The 22,360-nt window shown below is 42.4% G+C and overlaps 2 protein-coding genes across 6 annotated transcripts in view; one reads left to right on the plus strand and one right to left on the minus strand.

Moving 5' to 3' along the window:
- LOC110527824 (forkhead box protein J3) overlaps window positions 1-15,805 on the minus strand; it is a 92,130-nt gene extending 76,325 nt beyond the window's left edge. Inside the window, exon 1 of one of the 2 annotated variants that reach the window (XM_021609355.3) lies at window positions 14,871-15,805. The gene's annotated coding sequence lies outside the window, so the exon portion shown is untranslated. The remainder of the gene's footprint in view (window positions 1-14,870) is intronic. The other variant, XM_090240891.1, reaches the window with a different exon arrangement.
- A 3,517-nt stretch (window positions 15,806-19,322) lies between these two features.
- Window positions 19,323-21,744, plus strand: ppcs (phosphopantothenoylcysteine synthetase). Of its 4 annotated transcripts, none has more exons than XM_021609357.3 (4): window positions 19,323-19,448; window positions 20,528-21,069; window positions 21,172-21,275; window positions 21,362-21,744. In XM_021609357.3, exons 2-4 carry the CDS (start codon window positions 20,538-20,540, stop codon window positions 21,683-21,685), a joined length of 960 nt encoding a protein of 319 aa, XP_021465032.1. In that variant the 5' UTR covers window positions 19,323-19,448; window positions 20,528-20,537; the 3' UTR covers window positions 21,686-21,744. The 4 variants fall into 4 exon arrangements, with proteins under 4 accessions (XP_021465032.1, XP_021465031.2, XP_090097019.1 ...); XM_021609356.3 differs by having other exon boundaries at window positions 19,336-19,448; window positions 20,536-21,069; XM_090240893.1 differs by having other exon boundaries at window positions 19,336-19,448; window positions 20,536-21,069; window positions 21,367-21,744.
- The last annotated feature ends 616 nt before the right edge of the window (window positions 21,745-22,360 follow it).

Genomic DNA, 22,360 nt, shown 5'->3' on the forward strand with positions numbered 1-22,360 from the left:
CCACTGGCGCCCTGTGCTCTTCACAGATGAAAGCAGGTTCACACGGAGCACGTGACAAACGTGACAGAGTCTGGAGATGCCGTGGAGAACGTTCTGCTGCCTGCAACATCCTCCAGCATGACCGGTTTGGCGGTGGGTCAGTCATGGTGTGGGGTGGCATTTCTTTGGGGGGCCGCACAGCCCTGCATGTGCTCACCAGAGGTAGCCTGACTGCCATTAGGTACCGAGATGAGATCCTCAGACCCCTTGTGAGACCATATACTGGTGCGGTTGGCACTGGGTTCCTCCTAATGCAAGACAATGCTAGACCTCATGTGGCTGGAGTGTGTCAGCAGTTCCTGCAAGAGGAAGGCATTGATGCTATGGACTGGCCCGCCCGTTCCCCAGACCTGAATCCAATTAAGCACATCTGGGACATCATGTCTCGCTCCATCCACCAACGCCACAGACTGTCCAGGAGTTGGCAGAAGCTTTAGTCCAGGTCTGGGAGGAGATCCCTCAGGAGACCATCCGCCACCTCATCAGGAGCATGCCCAGGCGTTGTAGGGAGGTCATACAGGCACGTGGAGGCCACACACACACACTACTGAGCCTCATTTTGACTTGTTTTAAGGACATTACATCAAAGTTGGATCAGCCTGTAGTGTGGTTTTCCACTTTAATTTTGAGTGTGACTCCAAATCCAGACCTCCATGGGTTGATAAATTTGATTTCCATTGATAATTTGTGTGATTTTGTTGTCGGCACATTCAAATATGTAAAGAAAAAAGTATTTAATAAGAATATTTAATTAATTCAGAGCTAGGATGTGTTATTTTAGTGTTCCTTTATTTTTTTGAGCAGTGTAAATAAAACGTAGTTAGACCTTAGGTTCTAAAAAGTGCATTTGCAACTTCTTGCCTTGGGTGCCAAGTTAGCATGGTAAGTAGGGCTGCAAAACAGCAAGAGTAGAAAACAAATAGGCTAACGCTAACCAAATAAACAGCGCCTGCTCGCTATGAACCCTTAAAAATGTGAAGTTTATAGGACAACATGAAAGTCAAAAGAACAAGAATGAGGCAGGCAAGGGGGTTTCAAAGCCAGTCATTTCTGAGGAGGGATAATGTGACGAGAGCACTATGGGGATTATGAGTCTTGAACCTCTCCACCCAGTAGTAAATCAGTATTAGCCAAAGAGGCACTACTCATTTCTTCATCCTCAATCATGATCACTTTTGTCAGAACATTAACTTTGACACTCTGCAGCTAGACATTCTGTGAGCTACAGAACTTGTGCGCTCGGTTTCTACAGCGCCCATTAAGTAATTAAGGTCCCAATGCCCACAGTCTCTCCCTCACCCCCCCCCCCCCCCCCCCCCCTACCGAACAGACTTTCTCTGCCTCCTGCATCTTAATGGGGGGAGAGAAACCAGAGGGGAAGGCATCACAGTATTAGAGAAAACCTAAGAAAAATTTGTGAACACACCCCCTGGAGCGGCCATGCCGGGTCCAGGGAGGTCATACTGAGCTGGGCCGATCGTGTCAAACTGACATTTCACAGCAGCAAAGCCTTGTACAAGGGAATGAGCAGCCAAGACGCCGCATTCAACAGCACAGCTTGTTTCTGCTTCAATGAGGCAACACGCCGAAAAACTGCAATTAGAGATTAGTTTGAGATGCTGTCCTCATAGGAAAACAGCACCGTTTTCCAATTAAAGCCAGCTCATATCAGACCGCTCTCATAAGCATTGATCTTCCCCGTGCTTCATTTTCAGTGATCACCAAGCTGTATGGTCCCGTCCCTTTTAAACATAATTAATGTAGAATCGGTTCTTCGGGTCTAGAAAGGCTGGGAATTGCCAAGGACCTCACGATACGATATTAACTTCGGTGCCGACACGATATGTATTACAATTGTCCTCATTCTACACGTCTTGCGATTCAATACTGCGATTTTATATCAAGTTGATGTTGCAAACATAATGCTCACTAATATACACACACACATACACACACACCTGCTGTAGAGATACGAGAGAAAGCATGAGACAAGTGTCAGTCAGGGGAAATGTGCCGAAAATATGTGGGCTAAAAAGATTGATAAGCTAGAGGATGAAAAATACCTGAGCTTTGGTGCAGGTAGGTCTGAGTGATTAGTGCTTTGAGGTCAGTTCGATCTGAGCCCTAGGACCATGGCTCAGGACTACCTGGCATGATGACTCCTTGCTGTCCCCAGTCCACCTGGCTGTGCTGCTGCTCCAGTTTCAACTGTTCTGCCTGTGATTATTATTTGACCGTGCTGGTCATTTATGAACATTTGAACATCTTGGCCATGTTCTGTTATAATCTGGCCACCCCACATAGCCTGGTTCCTCTCTAGGTTTCTTCCTAGGTTTTGGCCTTTCTAGGGAGTTTTTCCTAGCCACCGTGCTTCTACACCTGCATTGCTTGCTGTTTGGGGTTTTAGGCTGGGTTTCTGTACAGTACTTTGAGATATCAGCTGATGTACGAAGGGCTATATAAATAAATTTGATTTATTTGCAATAGGAAGCATGTACAGTCAACTAGCGGTAGCTAATGCTACCTACTGAAGCAAAAATATATACATTGTTTTTTTTTTTTACAAAATCGATACTTTGAGTCATATCTATAATAGTCCCAAAATAATAGCGCATTATGCAACTGTATCGGTTCTCCCCCGCAATTAATACGGTCTACGCACACGTATGGGGGTAGACCAAGATGGCCTAGGTACTATAGGGGTTTTCCCCTTCATGCCCAGTGCCACTACACTAACTAAAAGCCTTTGATAGATTGAATCATACGTCTGAGTGACAACATGCATAAATTGGATACATCAAACAGAAAGTATACCATTACGGACTTTGACAAGGCTAATTAGTTAGATGCTGACATTTTTGGAATTGGCTTGAGGGAGGGAGAGCCAATATAAAATTCAATCATTTGTTGCTAATGAGATATTACATCTGAAATGTTTGCAGAATGCCTCTGTGGCTCTGCGATAACGAAGGGAATTCTCTGAGGTGACTACCATGCTGACACAGCCTTTGGGTGCTTAAATCCTAAAATGGGTTTAACTTCAATTTAATTGACATATTTAACCACCGTATTCTCCTGCAAATATAAGTATCTCGGGCACTCTTAGAAGACATAAGTAGGTCACTCAGACTGAGTTATTGATCCTGGCAAGGGATCAAATAGTGCAGGTATAGGGAAGACAGGACTAAGCCGAGTGAGGCCTAATGGCAGTCAAACACTAACCGTTATCAACACTAATGTGAACGCCATGTGATTTAACTATACACCAATACAATTGAATACAGTTGACATAGTCATTGTTATATAGGCTATGTCAAATCAATGGAGTCTGTGCATTGTGCAAAGTAAACAGTAGCCTAAGAATTCCCCTACTATAAAAAAATATATTCTTCCTAGACGTCAAGGTTGGCAGATGTGTGTGTGTGTGTGTAGCCCTACTGCGCAAGACGTAACAAAGTGCACGCTTTGATGAAGGAATCTTAATTCCTGCACTGGACAAAAGACTAACACAACACCAAATTCCTCCAGAGATAGAGGCAGCAATTGCTTCAGACATGACCAGGTGCAGCAGGCTCCATCCTCTCCAGCCCCGGGGCCTGCCTGCCTCCCAGGCCCAGTGGAACATAGTCCTGCCAGGGTCAGCGGCTGGGCTTCCAGGCCATCAGTTTACCAGGGGATGACTCACCCTGGCTGACCATCACATCAGCCACCTGGGGACGGCCATTCTGTTGCACCATGGATCTGCCTCGCCTCAAGCTCCTTCACAGACACACTGAAAAGGGCACTATACACTACACATGCAGTTCTACTTAATCTTTTGTGGCTAAATTTTAAAAAATAAATTAAAATGTTGTACGTGTACAACGCTCCGACGCCGTTTGCATGAAGCGTGGCGTGGCCTTGACACTTCCTTATTACATTATAGGCCACTGGCACAGTGGCAGGGCACCGCAGCCATCCTGCCACTCCCCTCCCCCCACTGCACACCCGCTCATTCATCCACTCTGAGGGAGAAGCACACAGGCCAGAGGAAGTATGACTCATCTGTGTAACAAGATGCATTCTTCAGAAATCTCCACAGATGTGTTGTTTGCTAAGTGAGGAGCAGCGAGTGAATGTAGTGGTATGGGTTAGCAGAGAGAGAGAGGGGAGGGAGGGGAGTAAATCACTCATTGTGTCGGTTATGGCTCCACAGACCGACGTTTCCGCAAACTCCACAGAGATCCCTTGGCTTCATTCTGGGATTTTCTGAATCACAAATGAAACCTGTGTGCACATGAACTACGTGAAGAGCAATTTATTCGAGTTTCAGAAACGCACAATATAGTGGGGGAGACTTAAGACGTTCTGCTGGGCAGGCAGAAAACGTTGAGGCACAAGGGTAAAAAAGGCCATTTAAATTCATAAGGTTGAGACATCTAACTTAACACAGCAGCCCCCCCCCCCCCCCCCCCCCCCTAAACTTGGCCATCATTCCTAAAGATCATGTGCATTGCACCACATCACAAGTCTAGATAAAATCTCAGAAATTAGGTGGAGATAATTTGTCTGGTCTGCATTAGCATTGAGAGAGAAAGATGAGAGGGAGAAGAATGAGCAGTGACTGAAGCCGTAGAGACGAGGCTGGTTGAATGGTCACCTGACTGGTTCAACCCCAGCAGGACTGACTTGGGACAGTGACCGTCACAGTGAGTAGCGTCTCCACATACTACGAACACATTTAGCCCGACTTTCCTAAAATTGAACAGAGAGGCTGGCAGTATAAACACACACACAGGTCATTGTATTATTCCATTGTTATCAATGCTTCCAGCAAAAGGACTTGGCTACAACTTTGTTTTGGGATGAAGATTCCTCTCTCAAAAAAGGTCATCTTTAGCAAGTTAAGCCATTTAACTTGGAGGTGAAATTTGCATTCGCTAAGAGCGAATAAGCTAGCCACTGTAATTAAAATGGATACTAAATAGCAGGAGGAGAGCTCCATTCTCATTACTTAAGCTGTGTAAGCTTAGCAAAAGCCGTCGCCAGCACACAGCTCACAAGTCTCTTAAGAGTGTGAATCGTATAGGCATATCAATTGCTTCTACTGAGCATAGGAAGAAAAAAGAAAAAGTCCTGCGATAGGCGATGACAACTCAAGGACACCAAGTACAATATGATGAACTAATGAAATCCTGTCAAGGTATTAGCAGTCAGTCTTACTCATTACGCATACTGTTAGTCTCACATGGCAGAGATGGCAAGGTCCTACTATGGGATGTTCTAATCTACACTTATATATGGTCAAACCTTCCCTGTAGTCAATTCCCCTGGAACATTTTTTTCTTGTGGTGGTTAGGCCTTCTTACAGCTGCCACGTGCAGCCTATTCTGAGAGAACCACAACAGCCCCACGTTGCAAGAGATGTATTCATGATTCCCTCTGTCCTCTCTCACCCACACGTTCTCGAGCGCGAACCCACCAGGCCACAGTGTGGGTAGCTGGTTCCTCTGTAGCGGCTTCAATAGTCAACATGGGGAAGGTTGGTCCAAAAACATGGCACCAGCACACAAACAAGGCCCTTATCTAAGCTAGCGGATGGCAATATGGACACATTAAGAGATTGAGTTAAAATGTGTAGACTTTGTTTCGATAATTCTGGGCAAGCAGAACAATTAAAACATTTCTTTCACTGATCAGTGTCCACAACTAGTTTCTTCCCAAATTTTACAGACACATTTTCAGCCTTGCATATTGGAGAGAGGGAGACCGAGTTAGGCAGTGTATTGCTAGATGAATAAAAAAAAACAATAACTCAAGCGTAGTTCAGTAAACTTGCTCTCTCCATCCCATGAGGAGGTTGGGGGGGGGGGGGGGGGGGTTGTTTGAAAACTCTGAACCAATGCTGCATTCCAACATCCAGCGAACGGCTCTTTAAAAATTCATTAATTTACAGCAAAAATAGATTAAAGCGCCCAGCTGAGCAAAACAAAAAAATTTGGCTTCTGAATAACATTAATGATAAAACATCTCCCACAAGCCCTGGGGGTTTTTGCCTGAGGGAAAGAAGTGCTGGCTTTCTTTCACCTTACAGCACCTTGAGAATAATTTATTTTTAATCATTACAAAAAATAATGCGTTTCTAATTGTTATTTTTAATTATGACTTTCCTTAGATGCAAAACAGCTGCATAAAACCTGCAAAACTAATTAAAATCCATCCTTGAACATTCCATTTCTACATAATGCTTTGCCAATGTCAATCTATTCACCATTTGATATCACAGCTTCAGAGTGTTCAATGACAGCTGCTGCAGGCCCCCGAAAATGCCTGGAACTGCAGTTACTGTAATTGCTCTGGCCAGCACTAAATGAGGTTCACTTAAGAGCAATTATCCCCCTCTGATCTCTCACATAAAGATATTTCTTTAACATGGAGAAGTGGGCTCACACAACTGCAAATAAGATTCAAATTGGAATCAGGGACGCATTTCCAGGAGATGAATGGCTTCATAGCTCATCTGCATTCTGGTGATGCACAGCGTTGCTAATGAAGACTGAGCTAGTCCCATCTCACCAACGCCACAACCAGGAGCACAAACTACATACTGGATTAGAGCAGAACATAGGAGAGATTTCAAAGGAACCCTTCAGAGTCACTTAGGCCTGAGCTGCTTCAGAGAAGGCGCCTGCAATAGTTTCCTGCCATCATAGCAACAAACAGAGGAGCATGCATGTGCCCACCCAATACCCAGCAGGAAGTCTCACGTATGAGTTATTTTTTTGGCAAACATTACAGATTAAATAAAATCATAGACCATTCGTTGCCCATAATTTCTCCATGGCACCAATAGACATTTTTGCAGTTGAAGAATTTCTTGCAATTCTACACATTTTTCCATTTTGCAGCTTTAAAAGCTAGTCCCCTGAAATTCTAGGCATTTTGCATGGCTAATGCTGTGTTATTTGCTCAAAACAATGTTTTGGGGGAATTGTCATTTCTCCCCGTCTTGCGTTTATATTGATTGTTAGTTCTCAAAGATTTAAAAAAATATATATATATTCTACATACTTTGTGGTTTCAGTTGTTTAAGTTAATACTGAAAGCATTGTTTTCCCACTGTTTGGCAGCCCGCCCAAGAATGGCAAAAAAAAATCCCTGGTTTTGAACAAAGATATGATCAATCAATAAGGACAATGCACCACAATATTGCAATTGGATTGAAGACATACTGCCCACTATACTTGCACTACTGCGGTCAGTCACCAGTCTATCAAAAGAATAGCCCAGCCTATAATATATAATAGGATGATGATTGCTAATCTTGACATTGACTGCTTGGGCTGGTCTGAATGGATAGCCTCCCTCCTGAGTTCTGTCTGTCCGATCCCTGGGCAGCAGGGGACTGGTATATTCAGCCTGCCGGGCCTGGGGCTCAGCTACCACCAGCCGTCGGGTTACTGAGTCTCACGGACTGCCATTTGAATAATCGCTTCAACAGGGGGAGAAATTAAAAAGCCTCTCAGTGAGACCGAGCTAGGCACAGGGCCACAGATGAATTCGAAATGAGCTGCTCGTATGTGAAAGGTGAGAGACTGCCTCTTACAAAGGCTTTGTCGGTTTGGAGACCCTACCCACCTCTCCACAATGGTGTCATTATCCTATTAAGCTTATTAAAAGAAATAGCACAATATTCAATACTGGATTCCGCAATTTTATGAAATGCAAAACCTGTGAAATACAGTACTTGCGGGTAGATAAAGATTAATACCATAAGCCAGTGAACAGGCTCCAATGATTAAAAAATAATAATAATTTTGTTTCATTCAGATGTTTGTAGTACCACTGTTAAGCACACCTGGATCAATCAATGCTGCACAAGATCTCAAAAGCCAGGGAAAATGCAGGTCTTCCACAGAGGGCTCGGAAAAGACAGCAGGCAGACTCAAACATGATCCTTGTGAGGGTACATCTGAAGCATTACCCTAAACCATCAGCACACTGTATAGATATTCCCATCCCTGATCACAAGAAAACCTGCCAATCTAGTTTGTGAGGAATGGAGTCTTTCAGTCCATAACAGTAAGGTGGAAATTGGGTGGGTGGTATAGCCCCTTTCAATGTGCTGGTTTTCATTTGTGGAACGCTTATGTTAAGCAGATTTAACCCCATAGTGCTTGCTTGTGGTCGCATTGTGCCTCATCTCCTCAAAATGCTGCACATCCTTGGATGGAAATGGTTACAGACAGACCAAACAAGCAGAGGTTGAACCTCTACTTCCTCAACTGACATTGTGCATTTATCCCTGCTTGGAGCTTATTTTAAGATTTTAAAAAATTAGGCCTACAATTTGAAACTGAAAGGGGTAGCCTAATCCTTAATTATTTGTGGATACATTTAATTACACAGGACCAACGACAGAGCATCTAAGAGGTGCCCAATTTAAAGCAGACAAACGTTGTGGCCAATACTGTTCAAAGTCTAAGCTACATGGTCCATACATTTGCATAGATAAGGAATATGAAAACCCTCAATAGAAGAGGTGAACACTGATGCACAGACTGATGGACTAATTTCACAATGCTCAGAGAACAGTTCAGCACACAAAGCCGCAACAATGCTGCATCACGCCGCACAATATCTCCCGCTCTACTACCCAGTCATCCAGAAACAACTCATTCACAGTTCATACAATTCCTTGAAAACACAGATTTTTTTTTAAAACGTGTGAATTTCTCACTATCATGTTGTGTGAAACTAACGGGACGTGGGGGGGTGCCAAAAAGTCTTAAATCTAATAAAAGATGATTACTCCACTTATCACCATCAAAACAGATTAGGTTATAACCAAATAGCAGACTACCATCCCTGTCCTAAAGACTCAAACTGTGGACAGCTTTAAGGATAGTACAATGTCGAACCCAAAGGGAAATTGGCGGTGGGGGTCAATAAAGAACACCTATACATCACTAGGGGAGGAGAGAGAGAGAACCTCAATGGCACATTGAATGACAATTTATATTATTTTAAATCACCCACATTTGCAATGTTTTTGTTACCGCTCAGTAACAAAAACTGTACTTTGAGGAATCAGACAAGTGTGTGACTTAGGCACAGTAATTTCTAAAAACCAAGTCAAAATAGAACAAAATACTAACTCAAGTCCTTAATGTAATGCCGGTGGAGTGATATCAATACTTGAACAGCTTCAAGGCTGCATGTACATGCAGACAGCACACTGTAGCTGCTATTTAAAGATGCACTATGCAGAAATCACGCCGCCATTTCCTGGTTGCTAAAATTCTAATAGTTCGTCATTTCAGTTTGTGACAAAACAAACAGTCATTGTACCATTAAACAGCTGTGAAATTAAAATGTTCCATAACCAAAAATGTTGTATACTCAGCTGTTTGAAGCAGATTTACATAACCGAAAGACTCAAACTTAACTTCAGAAAGGGAAGCAATGAAATAGCACACAGAACAGAACTACAGATTCTTGGAATTTCTTTCAATGGGAATTAAAGACCTAACTCACATTTGTGTGTGAATTTGGTCAGGTCACCAAAAAAAAGTGAAATATTGTAGCTATAAATAATGGATGATTAAGACAAACCCGGTCTGGTCTATCTTTGTGGGACTAAGTTTGAGATTTTTTTTGTATTTGTTAGTAGGACATATAGCAGAGATGGCACATATATAGAAACAACTTAACCTTGGTTTTGTAGACATGTGATAATAGAAAACTGTAGCTACATATTTTACACCAGATCATGTGATATAACCAAAGATTTTAAGAAGTACATTACAGGAAAGTCGCATACAAACCGCCGCCATCAATTATGCAACTAACCTGTTCTTGCCGATACTTTTTCTCTTCTCCAAATCGGGAACAAAATAAATTCTTCAAAATGTCATTTTCCAGTTGCAGGTGATTCTACAAAAATCATATTTAATATCTTTCTGAATTTATGTTTTGTATCGCGTGAGATACAGTGCATTAGGAAAGTATTCAGACCCCTTAACTTTTTCCACTTTGTTACTTTACAGGCTTATTCTAAAATGGATTAAATAGTTTCCCCCCCTCAATCTACACACAATACCCCATCACGACAAAGCAAAAACAGGTTTTAAAATGTGCTTCTTTTTTTACTGCAATATAACACTTACATAAGTATTCAGACCCTTTACTCAGTACCTTGTTGAAGCACCTTTGGCAGCGATTACAGCCTAGAGTCTTCTCGGGGCTCCCGAGTGGGGCAGCAGTCTAAGGCACTGTGTCTCAGTGCTGAGGAGTCACTACAGACACCCTGATTTGAATCCAGGTTGTATCACAACAGACCATGATTGGGAGTCCCATAGGGCGGCGCACAATTTGCCCAGCGTCGTCTGGGTTTGGCCCTGGGTTTGGCCGGTGTAGGTCTTCATTGTAAATAAGAATTCGTTCTTAACTGACTAGCCTGGATAAATAAAAGGTTAAATAAAAAAAGAAATGCTACAAGCTTGGCACACCTGTATTTGGGAAATGTCTCCCATTCTCCTCTGAAGTCCTGTCAGGTTGGATGGTGAGCGTCGCTGCACAGCTGTTTTAAGGTTTCTCCAGAGATGTTCGATCGATCGGGTTCAAGGTCGAGCTCTGGCTGGGCCACTCAAGGACATTCAGAGACTTGTCCCAAAGCCACTCCTGTGTTGTCTTGGTTGTGTGCTTATGGTTGTTGTCCTGTTGAGGTCCTTAGTGCTCTGGACAGGTTCTCTCTGTACTTTGCTCTGTTCATCTCTCCCTCGATCCGGACTAGTCTCCCAATCCCTGAGAAACATCCTCACAACATGATGCTACCACCATGCCTTCACCGTAGGGATGGTGTCAGATTTTCTCCAGACGTGACACTTGGCATTCAGGCAAAAGAGTTCAATCTTGGTTTCATCAGACCAGAGAATCTTGTTTCTCATGGTTGGAGAGTCTCTAGGTGCCTTTCGACAAAACTCCAAGCTGGCTGTCAGATGCCTTTTACTGAGGAGTGGCTTCTGTCTGACCACTATCATAAAGACCTGATTTGTGGAGTGCTGCAGAGATGGGAGAACCTTCCAGAAGGACAACTCTCTGTCAGAGTTACCATTGGCTTCTTGGTCACCTCCCTGACCAAGGCCCTACTCCCCCAATTTCTCAGTTTGTCTGGGGCAACCAGCTCTAGAAAGAGTCTTGGTGGTTCCAAACTTCTTGCATTGAAGAATGATGAGGCCATTGTGTTGTTAGGGACCTTCAATGCTGTAGAAATGTTTTGGCACCCTTCCCCAGATCTGTGCCAGGACACAATCCTGTCTCAGAGCTCTTCGACCTCATGGCTTGGTTCTTGCTCTGACATGCACTGTCAACTATGGGACTTCATATAGACTGGTGTGTGCCTTTCTAAATCATGTCCAATCAACTGAATTTATCGCAGGTGAACTCCAATCAAGTTGTAGAAACATCAAGGATGTTCAATGGAAACAGGTTGCACCTCAGGTAATTTTTTGAAGCTCATAGCAAAGGGTCTGAATTAGAGGTCGACCAATTAAATCGGAATGGCCGATTAATTAGGGCCGATTTCAAGTTTTCATAACAATCTTTTTTTTTTTTTTTACACACCTTTATTTAATCTTTATTTAACTAGGCAAGTCAGTTAAGACCACATTCTTATTTTCAATGACAGCCTAGAAACAGTGGGTTAACTGCCTCGTTCAGAGGCAGAACGACAGATTTTCACCTTGTCAGCTCGGGGGATCATTCTTGCAACCTTACAGTAAACTAGTCCAACGCAGTAACGACCTGCCTCTCTCTCGTTGCACTCCACAAGGAGACTGCCTGTTACGCAAATGCAGTAAGCTAAGGTAAGTTGCTAGCTAGCATTAAACTTATCTTATAAAAACAATCAATCATAATCACTAGTTAACTACACATGGTTGATGATTTTACTAGATATCATCTAGCTTGTCCTGCGTTGCATATAATCTGACTGAGCATACAAGTATCTAAGTATCTGACTGAGCGGTGGTAGGCAGAAGCAGGCGCGTAAACATTCATTCAAACAGCACTCTCGTGCGTTTTGCCAGCAGCTCTTTGTTGTGCGTCAAGCATTGCGCTGTTTATGACTTCAAGCCTATCAACTCCCGAGATCAGGCTGGTGTAACCGAAGTGAAATGGCTGGCTAGTTAGCACACGCTACTCGCTCTGAGCCTTGGGGTGGTTGTTTCCCTTGCTCTGCATGGGTAACGCTGCTTCGATGTGGTGGCTGTTGTCGTTGTGTTGCTGGTTCGAGCCCAGGGAGGAGCGAGGAGAGGGACGGAAGCTATACTGTTACACTGGCAATAGTAAAGTGCCAATAGTCAACGGTTAATAGTCAACGGTTAATTAAATACAAATGGTAGAGGGAAATAGTCCTATAATTCCTATGATAACTACAACCTTAAACTTCTTACCTGGGAATATTGAAGACTCATGTTAAGGAAACACCAGCTTTCATATATTGTCATGTTCTGAGCAAGGAACGTTAACGTTAGCTTTCTTACATAGCACATATTGCACTTTTACTTTCATCTCCAACACTTTGTTTTTGCATTATTTAAACCAAATTGAACATGTTTCATTATTTACTTGAGGCTAAATTGATTTTATTGATGTATTATACAGTATTAAGTTAAAATAAGTGTTCATTCAGTATTGTTGCAATTGTCATTATTACAAATACATAAAATAAAAATTGGCCGATTAATCGGTATCTGCTTTTTTGGTCCTTCAATAATCGGTATCAGCGTTGAAAAATCATAATCGGTCGACCTCTAGTCTGAATCCTTATGTAAATAAGGTATGCGTTTTTTATTTTTGAATCAATTAGCAAAAAAAAATCTAAAAACATGTTTTGCTTCATCATTATGGGGTATTGTATCTAGATTGAGGAAAATATGTACTCGATTCCATATTAAAGTTATGACTAACATAACAAAACGTGGAAAAAGTCAAGGGGTCTGAATACTTTCCAAATGCACTGAATACCTCTTACATGTGTGCAGAACTTTGTTTTTGGTCACATTGTATGACGAGCTGTCATCTACTACCTGGCTGCAGCCGTGATGCATTGAAACAACTAGTTTCTGCCAGGGTTTGGAACCGGTTCAGGGAAAATAAGTACATTTTCAGAGCAACGGAAACAGGACCAGGAACGAAAGTGACTTCTAGTGTTCCAGAACAGAATCGTTATTTTCAAATCTTGAGAACGTTATTTTTAGTTTTACATATTTTTTTCAAAAATATTGTCTATTAGTTATCTAATTCGGTGAAGTTATAGTGCTAGTAATAGCCCAATACATTCCAATTCCATCATGATGTTCAGAGCTTCAAGCCAATCCCCCTCTATGTCTGGCCCTCTCCCCGCCTGTGACATTTCAGTTACATCTAACTCCTGCAATTATCTGACCAATCAAAACATGTAAACAACTATCTTACGCGTTGCTGCTCTATTGGCGCTAATTGGAGTAAATTAATGAGCTAAAAGTAAAAACGATGTTTATTTCACACAACAACAAAAATATATATACGAAAACGAACTATATGAACCGTAACTTTTCGGGGGGTTCGAACCGGTTCCGAACTTTATTTTTTACCTCAACAGAAATAAAAATGATTTAAAAAATAAATACAAAATTCTGCTCACAACAGAACTATTGTAAAATAATTTCGGTTCCAACAGCTGGCTCCGGCAAAGATGCTGGGAAATGACATATGTGCAGAAGCTACGATGGCGAGGAACATCCTCACGCAATACAACAAAAATATTATCCGAGTTTTCGCTGGTTTTTGTATATCGACTTGTAACTGGAAATGAAAAAATATTTTTTTAAATTTCACGGAATCGAGAACTAAGAAAATATCGCAAAGAACAGCTAAATTGATCAAATCTATGGCGGTGGTTTGTATGGTGCTTTCATGTAACGCCCAGTATGGACACCAACAATATGTGGTTGTCACATTATCAGGCGTACAATCTGTAGCTAACAAATCAGGAGTTGGTGTTACATCCCTGGTTCTGGAGTCATCGGTTGTGCAAGTCAGAACTACTATAACCTGAATCAACTGATGAACAAAGCCTTGCTCTCAAGTGCTTTTTTTCCCCCTTAAATTCTTCACTTCAGTTAGCCAAACTAGCCAGTGACATTTTGACAATGCATACATTTTTGATGAGCTAGTTAAAGTACAGACGCTTAAGACCATTGATTATCATCCATATCTCGGGAAATCCCACAAAGTCAGACAACATTAAATTGACAGACGTAACGCATTCCAACAGCTGATGAAGGACCAAACGTACCAGCCAGTCAAGCTGGCTAGCTCGAGTTAGCTAAATACAGTGTGCGCACAGTGTGACCCCCTTCCCAAGTTAGCTAACGATAGCAACTTAGCTTGGATAAATGTTGCTAAAATTGCTAACCTTTTAGCAACACACCTTGTCAAAGAATGGTCGGGCTAATTTCCAATATGGCTAGTTAGCTAAAGATATGGAAAAACGAATGCTACCGTGGCGTTAGCTGTCAAAGTTGCTCAGTTGTCAATGGTGCTAACTGTCAAGTTCGAGAGTTATAGCTAGCTACCTACCTACGCATTGTGATCAAGCATGCTAGTTATCGTGTTAGGAAACGAGCTACCTGGATCGTTACGAATAATGTCCCTATACGCCCCGTCCCAGCAAAAAGAAAACTATCAAGGCCTGATTGCTGAACTCAATCCCCAGAACTTCAGTACAGCTCACTTCCCCCATGAAAGTCGTCCATTTCATGGGCCTCAGTTCAACTACCATTCCCATGTTCTTACAGCTCACTTACCCTGGGTATGTCAGGTCGTTACCTTGGTCCAGGGCAGTATTGAAGTATCTGCCCCCTCCCCTTTCACCTCTTCTTCAACAAGAAAGTCCCTCAGGTGCCTATGCTCTTGGAGTTTGTCCTAGGTAAGACCCGTTGAACTCTCGCCAGTGTCGTCCCTATTCGGCTTCTCTGCCTTTTCCCGTTCGCCTTTCTCTCGAGTCCAGTCTCGACAGCCAACATCCGGGACTCGTTTTCTACACAGGCTACAACAAAAAAAAAATACCCGGAACTACTTTCAATACAATTCAGAGAACGACGCAAATTACAAACTGCACTGGCTACATTACTGCACTCGGCGATGTACACAGCCACAAAAACTAGTCCTCTACTTCACTGTCCCCTCTCTCTCTCTGCCTCTGCTAGAACTACGTTCACAATAATAATAACAACACATATTTACTCAATCATTATAATTACAACAACATACGTGATTTAAAAAATGTTGTTTCTTAGCTAGTAATACTCGTACTACAGTACCACTCGAGGTTATATTTATCAGCAAGACATTATTAATTTAGCTATTTTCTTGACTTTCTTTAGATCTATTACACTGTTGTTAGACGCCTCCTGTCAGCTACATGGAGCATTATCTTAATAATGTTCATGAAACATGAGAACGACACAAATTACAAACTGCACTTGGAGATGTACACAGCCACAAAAACTAGTCCCCTACTTCACTGTCCTCTCTCTTCTTCAACTACTTTAATAAAAAACAACAATAGTAATAACTGTAGTAAGAATAACAATAAGAATAACAACACATATTTACTCAATCATTGTAATAACAACTAAATACAAAAAAAGTTGTTTCTATGTGTTCTTACGCCTCGATCACACCAGCAGTGCTTTGTATTTTGGTACACCAGAAGAAGTATATTCATTTCCAGTGGAACTCTGCATTAGCCATACTGCATTGCGTTGTAGAGGCTGTTGCAGTGCGTTCTTTGTGGTGCATACGTTGGAAATATCGAAGGTATACATCGAATTGTATGCATAGATCGATGGCTTGGCGGAAATGGTAGCATGTGAACGCTGAAATTTTGTTGCACACATATCCAGATGATGTTGCGTACCATTTTGCGTAAAAATACTGTAGGTGTGTTCGAGGTGTTAGCTCTTAATAATCGTATTACAGGAGTTACTACAGTACTACTAGAGGTCATATTTATTTGCAAGAAATTCATTATTTTGCTATTTTATTGACTTTAGATATTTTGCACTGTTTTTAGAAGCATCCTGTCAGCTAGGATCTTAATAATGTTCATCTTCATGAGACATGCATTGACATTTCGGTCAAACTCATCATACCTTGCTGGACTCAAAAACGTCTAATCTGAGCTAGTCTAGTTCAGTATCATTTCAGTTTCCTCATCCAGTAAATGAGGCAACAGCACCTCCAGTGGATTAACATTGAAAATGCTTCACTTGCGCCGCAAACAGGTTGCGATTCATATTTCTTCCTGTCCAAATACACATGACCAAAAGTATGTGGACACCTGCTCGCCGAATATCTCATTCCAAAATCATTAATACACTAGAATAGAATATAACTTTATTATCCATCCAGGATGGACATTTTTCTTTGGCATCACCTTAATTAAAGTAATCACATACACATACATTCTCACATCATACACATTTAAACCAGTCAGTCCATCATGTTGCATACACTAACAACATAGAGGACATTAATACATTCACTCCCAACCGACCACTGTCCCAACTGCACTAGATAGATAAGTACATATACCGATACAATGTACTTTGCATTTAGTAGTCCAACAGCACAAGGAACGAGTGAATGTTTGAACACGTTTTTCTTGGCCATGTGTAACGGATGTGAAACGGCTAGCTTAGCGGTGCGCGCTAAATAGCGTTTCAATCGGTGACGTCACTTGCTCTGAGACCTTGAAGTAGTAGTTCCCCTTGCTCTGCAAGGGCCGCGGCTTTTGTGGAGCGATGGGTAACGATGCTTCGTGGGTGACTGTTGTTGATGTGTGCAGAGGGTATGGGCGAGGGGACGGTCTAAAGTTATACTGTTACACATGGGCATTCTGAAGCACCGGCCAGAGGGAAGCCTCAAACTGAGGGTGGGAGGGGACGCCAACAACAGCCAGTGCCTTCTTTTTGGTTGCCTTGTGGAACAGAATTCTCAAATGTGCATGTGGTCGACCAATTACTTTGCTGGCAGTGTTTACTATTCTGGTCAGTTTCCTTTTGCTCCTCACACTCAGAATACCATAGCAGACTGTCATATTGAACTTGAGGATGCTCTCCACCGAGCTGCAGTACACCCTCTCCAAAGCATCCTGGCTGAACTCAAACCTCTTTCATTTCCTGATTAAGAACAGGTGTTGCTTAATTTTTTTTTTACAACTGCAGTCTGCATTCTCTGTAAAAACTTAGCTTGTTATCAATTTGTGTCCCTCGCTATTTAAAACCCTCAACCACCTCCACTGGTTGGTCGTTCAGAGAGAGTGGTTGGGACATTGGCAAGTTGTTGCCCTTGATGATCAGCTCCTTTGTCTTTTCCACATTGATGTGGAGGCCACTTGACCGACACCATTCTTGAAGGTTGTTGGTCTGTTTAAAATAGCTGTCCCCATCTGATCTTTTTAAAAAGAGTCCTACCAGAGCCATGTCATCCGCGTACTTTAAAAGGCTCACATTGTTTCCTCGGCTCTTCATCTCGTTAGTGTAGAGAGAACTACAACAGTGAAAGGACATACCCCTGTGTTCAGGGTCAGTACATCAGAGAGGGCCCCATTCATGAGGACCCTCTGTGGGCGGTCAGTTAAAAAGTCCTTGATCCAACCTGCGAGTCCTCCGTTGACATTTAGGTACAGTAGTCGTTTCAGCAGTGTGTGTATTTGCATTGTATTGAAAGCTGGACTAAAATCAATAAATAAAATGTGATGATATGATTTAGCATGTTGAAGGTGACTAGCCACCATGTTCACCAAGGTCAGGGTAGCAGCCTCAGTCCCCCTTTGTGCACAGGGGCATTGTCATGCTGAAACAGGATAGGGCCTTCCCCAAACTTTTGCCGCAAAGTTGGAAGCACAGAATCATCTAGAATGTAATTGTATGCTGTAGCATTAAGATTTCCCTTCACTGGAGCTAAGGGGCCTAGCCCGAACCACGAAAAAGAGCCCCAGACCATTATCCTGGCATCCGCCAAACCCAGATTCATCATACCCACCCCCAAAAACACTAACCTTCCCTGTTATTGTAATGGTAAGAGGTCAGCATGTCTTGGGGGTATGATAACTGTGCGTCTGTAGCTTTCTCACTCATCATTATTCACGATTCATTCAGGACTATCCGTAATCACAGTAGCGTCCATATTAATATAGAAGTGTTTAGAAACATATCCTATTCTTATTTACAATAAAAGTGACTCAAAAATGATAATACATTTTTTTACCATTCATTTCTATTGGGCACAAAATCATCTGAAACACATCCAAAACAAATAGCAATTGCATCCAACAAGTTTGTAGCGTCACAAGCTGTAATTGCTGTATTTTCTGAACAGTTCCCCCGATATGGATGAAAAGAGCCTCAAATTAAAGCTTAAAGTCTGCATTTTAACCTCTTAGTTATTGTATAATTTCAAATCCAAAGTGCTGGAGCACAGACAAAACAACAAAACATTTGTCACTGTCCCTTTTGGAGCTCACTGAAAGCGGATTTTAGCCTCTTTTTCTTCTTCGATGGGGTTTAACGGCGCTTGGGATCCAATATTAATGGTGCATTACCGCCACCAGCGGGGCGGGGTATTGAATGAGAAAATACAAATCCATTGCGTGAAAGACGGCAAAACAACGCCAAACAAAATACAGAAATTAACACTTCGACAAACAATATCCATCCCACTTATTCAATCACAACCCATTCATCTCTGTACTATTATCTTCACCCGACTCACTAGCAGTTTCAAACAAAACCTCAGTTTCTACTATCTTCTCCTATATGTTGCTTTCAGGACTACAGCATCTGCCAAGAGATGTGAACTTGTAGGTAGTGCACTTGTCCTGTCGCTGATTTTTAGCTCAGGTGTTCCCCCTGAATCACTTCATTGCTGGCAGCGGAGTGGTAATCCTGCAGTCTCAGACTTTTGTTTGAAGTTTGCCTTATTTGTATAGCCTTTCTAAGGAAGCTTACTACAGCCCCTGCCAGGTCTGGACCTTCATGGGACAGGAGGTTGTTTGCCTGTAACTAAAAGTATCTAGGAAAAGGGCCACTGAATCACTACGTGGGTTATTATTATTTCTGAAAAAAATGTTTAAGTGTGATAAATAACTGAAACACAATGTATAGGCTAGCCCCTACATTCCCTTTGTTGTTGGAATCATTTGTAATGCAGTCACTTGGCAATTCAACCTCCACGATGTTAGGCGGCGACATAATTCCGAGTTCTTTACATTCCAATGAATGTAGCTAATCGAAGAAGACATCACGCCAGACAGCATCCGGAAGTCGCCCGGTACCTCTCAATCATCAGCTACGTTTTTCCCTCGGTGCCTTTTAAAAGTAAGGAATGTTTCTATTAATGAATAAGATTCATATGAATATTAAGCTAATTCACTGATAACTGCAACATTAGCCGAATGATCTTAGGTGCGTGTTCCATGCCAATGAACTTCCTTGTAATAGCAGCTAGTGTGAACCGCATTTTCTAAGGTATAACGTTAACTGCTGTAAAGTGCAGTAAAGTTGTAGCTAGTAGACAAAGGTGAGTCTAACATACTTACGTATCATAGAGGCAAACCAGATACTCTTTCAAATAATCAACCAGTGACTACTGTTCGTCCCCTCAAAAGTGTGTCAAGGTCACAAGTATCCTTATTCCTACCAAAAGCGTACATTATCTTAGAGATTGATGGCTTGGCTCCTCTCCACGACTTTAACGGTGCACGGCCATTTCTTGGTTGTTAAAATTCGAATAGTTCCCCTAATTTCAGTTTGTGACAAAAAAAAAACAGGTATAGTGTTGAGAATCATTGTTCTATCTAAACCGCTGTGAAATATCTTGTCCATAACCAAAAATATTGCATTTTCAGCAGTGTAAAGCTGGTATACAAAACCAAAAGACGCAAAAACGAAAAATTAGAATGTGAAGCATAGAAATAACACAAAACAGTTCTACCGCTTCTTAGACTTGCTTTCGATGAGAAATATAGATCTAAAACTCACATTTTGTATGTGAATCTGGTTTGGTCACCCAAAAAGTTACATATTGCAGCTTTAAACCAAATTATATACTGGGGGGTTAGAGCCCTGAATGCTGATTGGCTGACAGCCGTGGTATATCAGACTGTATACCACAGGTATGACAACATTTATTTTTACAGCTATAATTACATTGTTAACTAGTTTATAATAGCAATAAGGCACCTTGGAGTTTTGTGGTATACGGCCAATATACCATGGCTAAGGGCTGTATCCAGTCACTCCATGTTGTGCATAAGAACATCCCTTAGCCGTGGTATATTGGCCATATACACCCCCCCCCTATTGCTTAATTACATACTCTGCAATGCATGTTAGGTTTCACATTCCTTTTCAATGTAATATTTGTCTTGTAAGCTGATATTCCCCCCTCTCCTCAGCCAACCAGGCATGGCAGACCCCAGGACCCTCACTGCAGAAGGGAAGCTGTCTGAAGAGTTTGCTGTTCCCTCCCATGTAGAGGAGGTCAAAGGGCAGATGGCAGCTTTTGCTGTGCAGCACAGGGCTGCAGGGCACAGGGTAGTGCTTATCACCTCAGGAGGCACCAAAGTCCCCCTGGAGTCCCGCACCGTCCGCTTCCTGGATAACTTCAGCAGTGGCCGGCGCGGAGCATCCTCGGCAGAGTACTTCCTTGAGTCAGGATATGCTGTGATCTTCCTGCACAGACACCGTTCCTTATATCCTTTCACACGCCTCTACTCTGGGATTAATCTGCTGGACAGCCTACAGCTGGAGAGTGGAAAGGGGGGTTCGGTCTCTGACCAAGTCGTGGTCAACCAGCAGGCACTTCCCAACATTGCCAAAATCCTGATGCGTTACCAGGCGGTGAAAAAGGCAGGGCTTCTTCTGCCTGTGGAGTTCAGCACCTTGTCCGAGTACCTGCACCTCCTCAAAGCAGCAGCACAGGCACTCAGCCCCATAGGTAGGACCTGACACTCAACTAGTGGTAGCAGGGCTTGTTAAGATGCACAGTACCTGCATGTGCAGGGATAACTAACATGCGCTCTATGTTCATTCCACTCAGGGTCCAACGCCATGTTTTATTTGGCTGCAGCGGTGTCGGATTTCTACATCCCAGCGTCTGACATGCCAGAGCACAAGATCCAGTCTTCCAATGGACCACTTCAGGTGAGTAAAGAAAGCCATCAAATACAACGGCACATGCTCTTTATTAGAGATCCACTGTTAAGTCAAGATTCTTTCCTGTCCTGTAGATCAGTATGAAGATGGTCCCCAAGATGTTGTCGCCGCTGGTGAAGGACTGGGCCCCTCAAGCATTTGTGATTTCCTTCAAGCTGGAAACAGACCCATCCATCCTGCTGGACAGAGCTCGGCGGGCTCTGGCCACCTATCGGCACCAGGCTGTGGTAGCCAATGTACTGGACACCAGACGAGGTTATGTAGTGGTGGTGACCCCTGACACTCAGGCCGAGCTGGTACTCACAGATGAGGAAGCAAGCAGAGATGTAGAGATTGAGGACAGGATTGTCAGTAATCTGACTGCAGCTCACAGTCAATTCATAACCCAACAAGGCTGAGACCCCAGTTAACCATGCTAGGGCTTTCCCCAACTAAATAAACATTTTGTTGACCGAAAGTTCTGTTATTTTGACCAGTTCATTATTTGAAATTTGTAAATGTGTATTTTTCCATATATAGACATACCTTATGTTTTAATAAATTCAACTATAGGTAGGCATTGATCTTCTGACGCTTTAAACTTAGTTTGATATAAGACATGCCTCGAGGGCACCAGAGATCTAGATAACCAGAAGGAAACGAAATAGCCTACATAAAAACATTGCAGCCTGCAGGTAGAAAATAACCTGATAAAAAAATATTCTATAAATCACTGGCTACACATGTCTGCAACTATTTTGAAACATTGTATCTACTATTAAGTTGGGTCTAGCCCAAAGCTTGCACTAGCAAAGTTGCAAAATTGTATAAAACATTGTGGGCCTACAGACACAGCTGTAGGCTATTTGCACTAGCATAAGAAGCCGTGCTTGACTTGGGCAGGAGCTAACCGGAGCAGAGTACAGGCACCTCAGTTTTTCTACTGCTTATATATTAGCTTAAAATAATTGTGGCGCTCCTGCACCTCAATATAAACAGTACCAGAACCTACACTACCATTCAAAAGTTGTCACTTAGAAACGTCCTTGTTTTTTAAAGAAAAGCACCTTTTTTGTCCATTAAAATAACATATT

This window comes from Oncorhynchus mykiss, chromosome 7, assembly GCF_057628025.1.
Source record: "Oncorhynchus mykiss isolate SJ-2025 chromosome 7, ASM5762802v1, whole genome shotgun sequence".
NCBI lineage: Eukaryota > Metazoa > Chordata > Actinopteri > Salmoniformes > Salmonidae > Oncorhynchus > Oncorhynchus mykiss.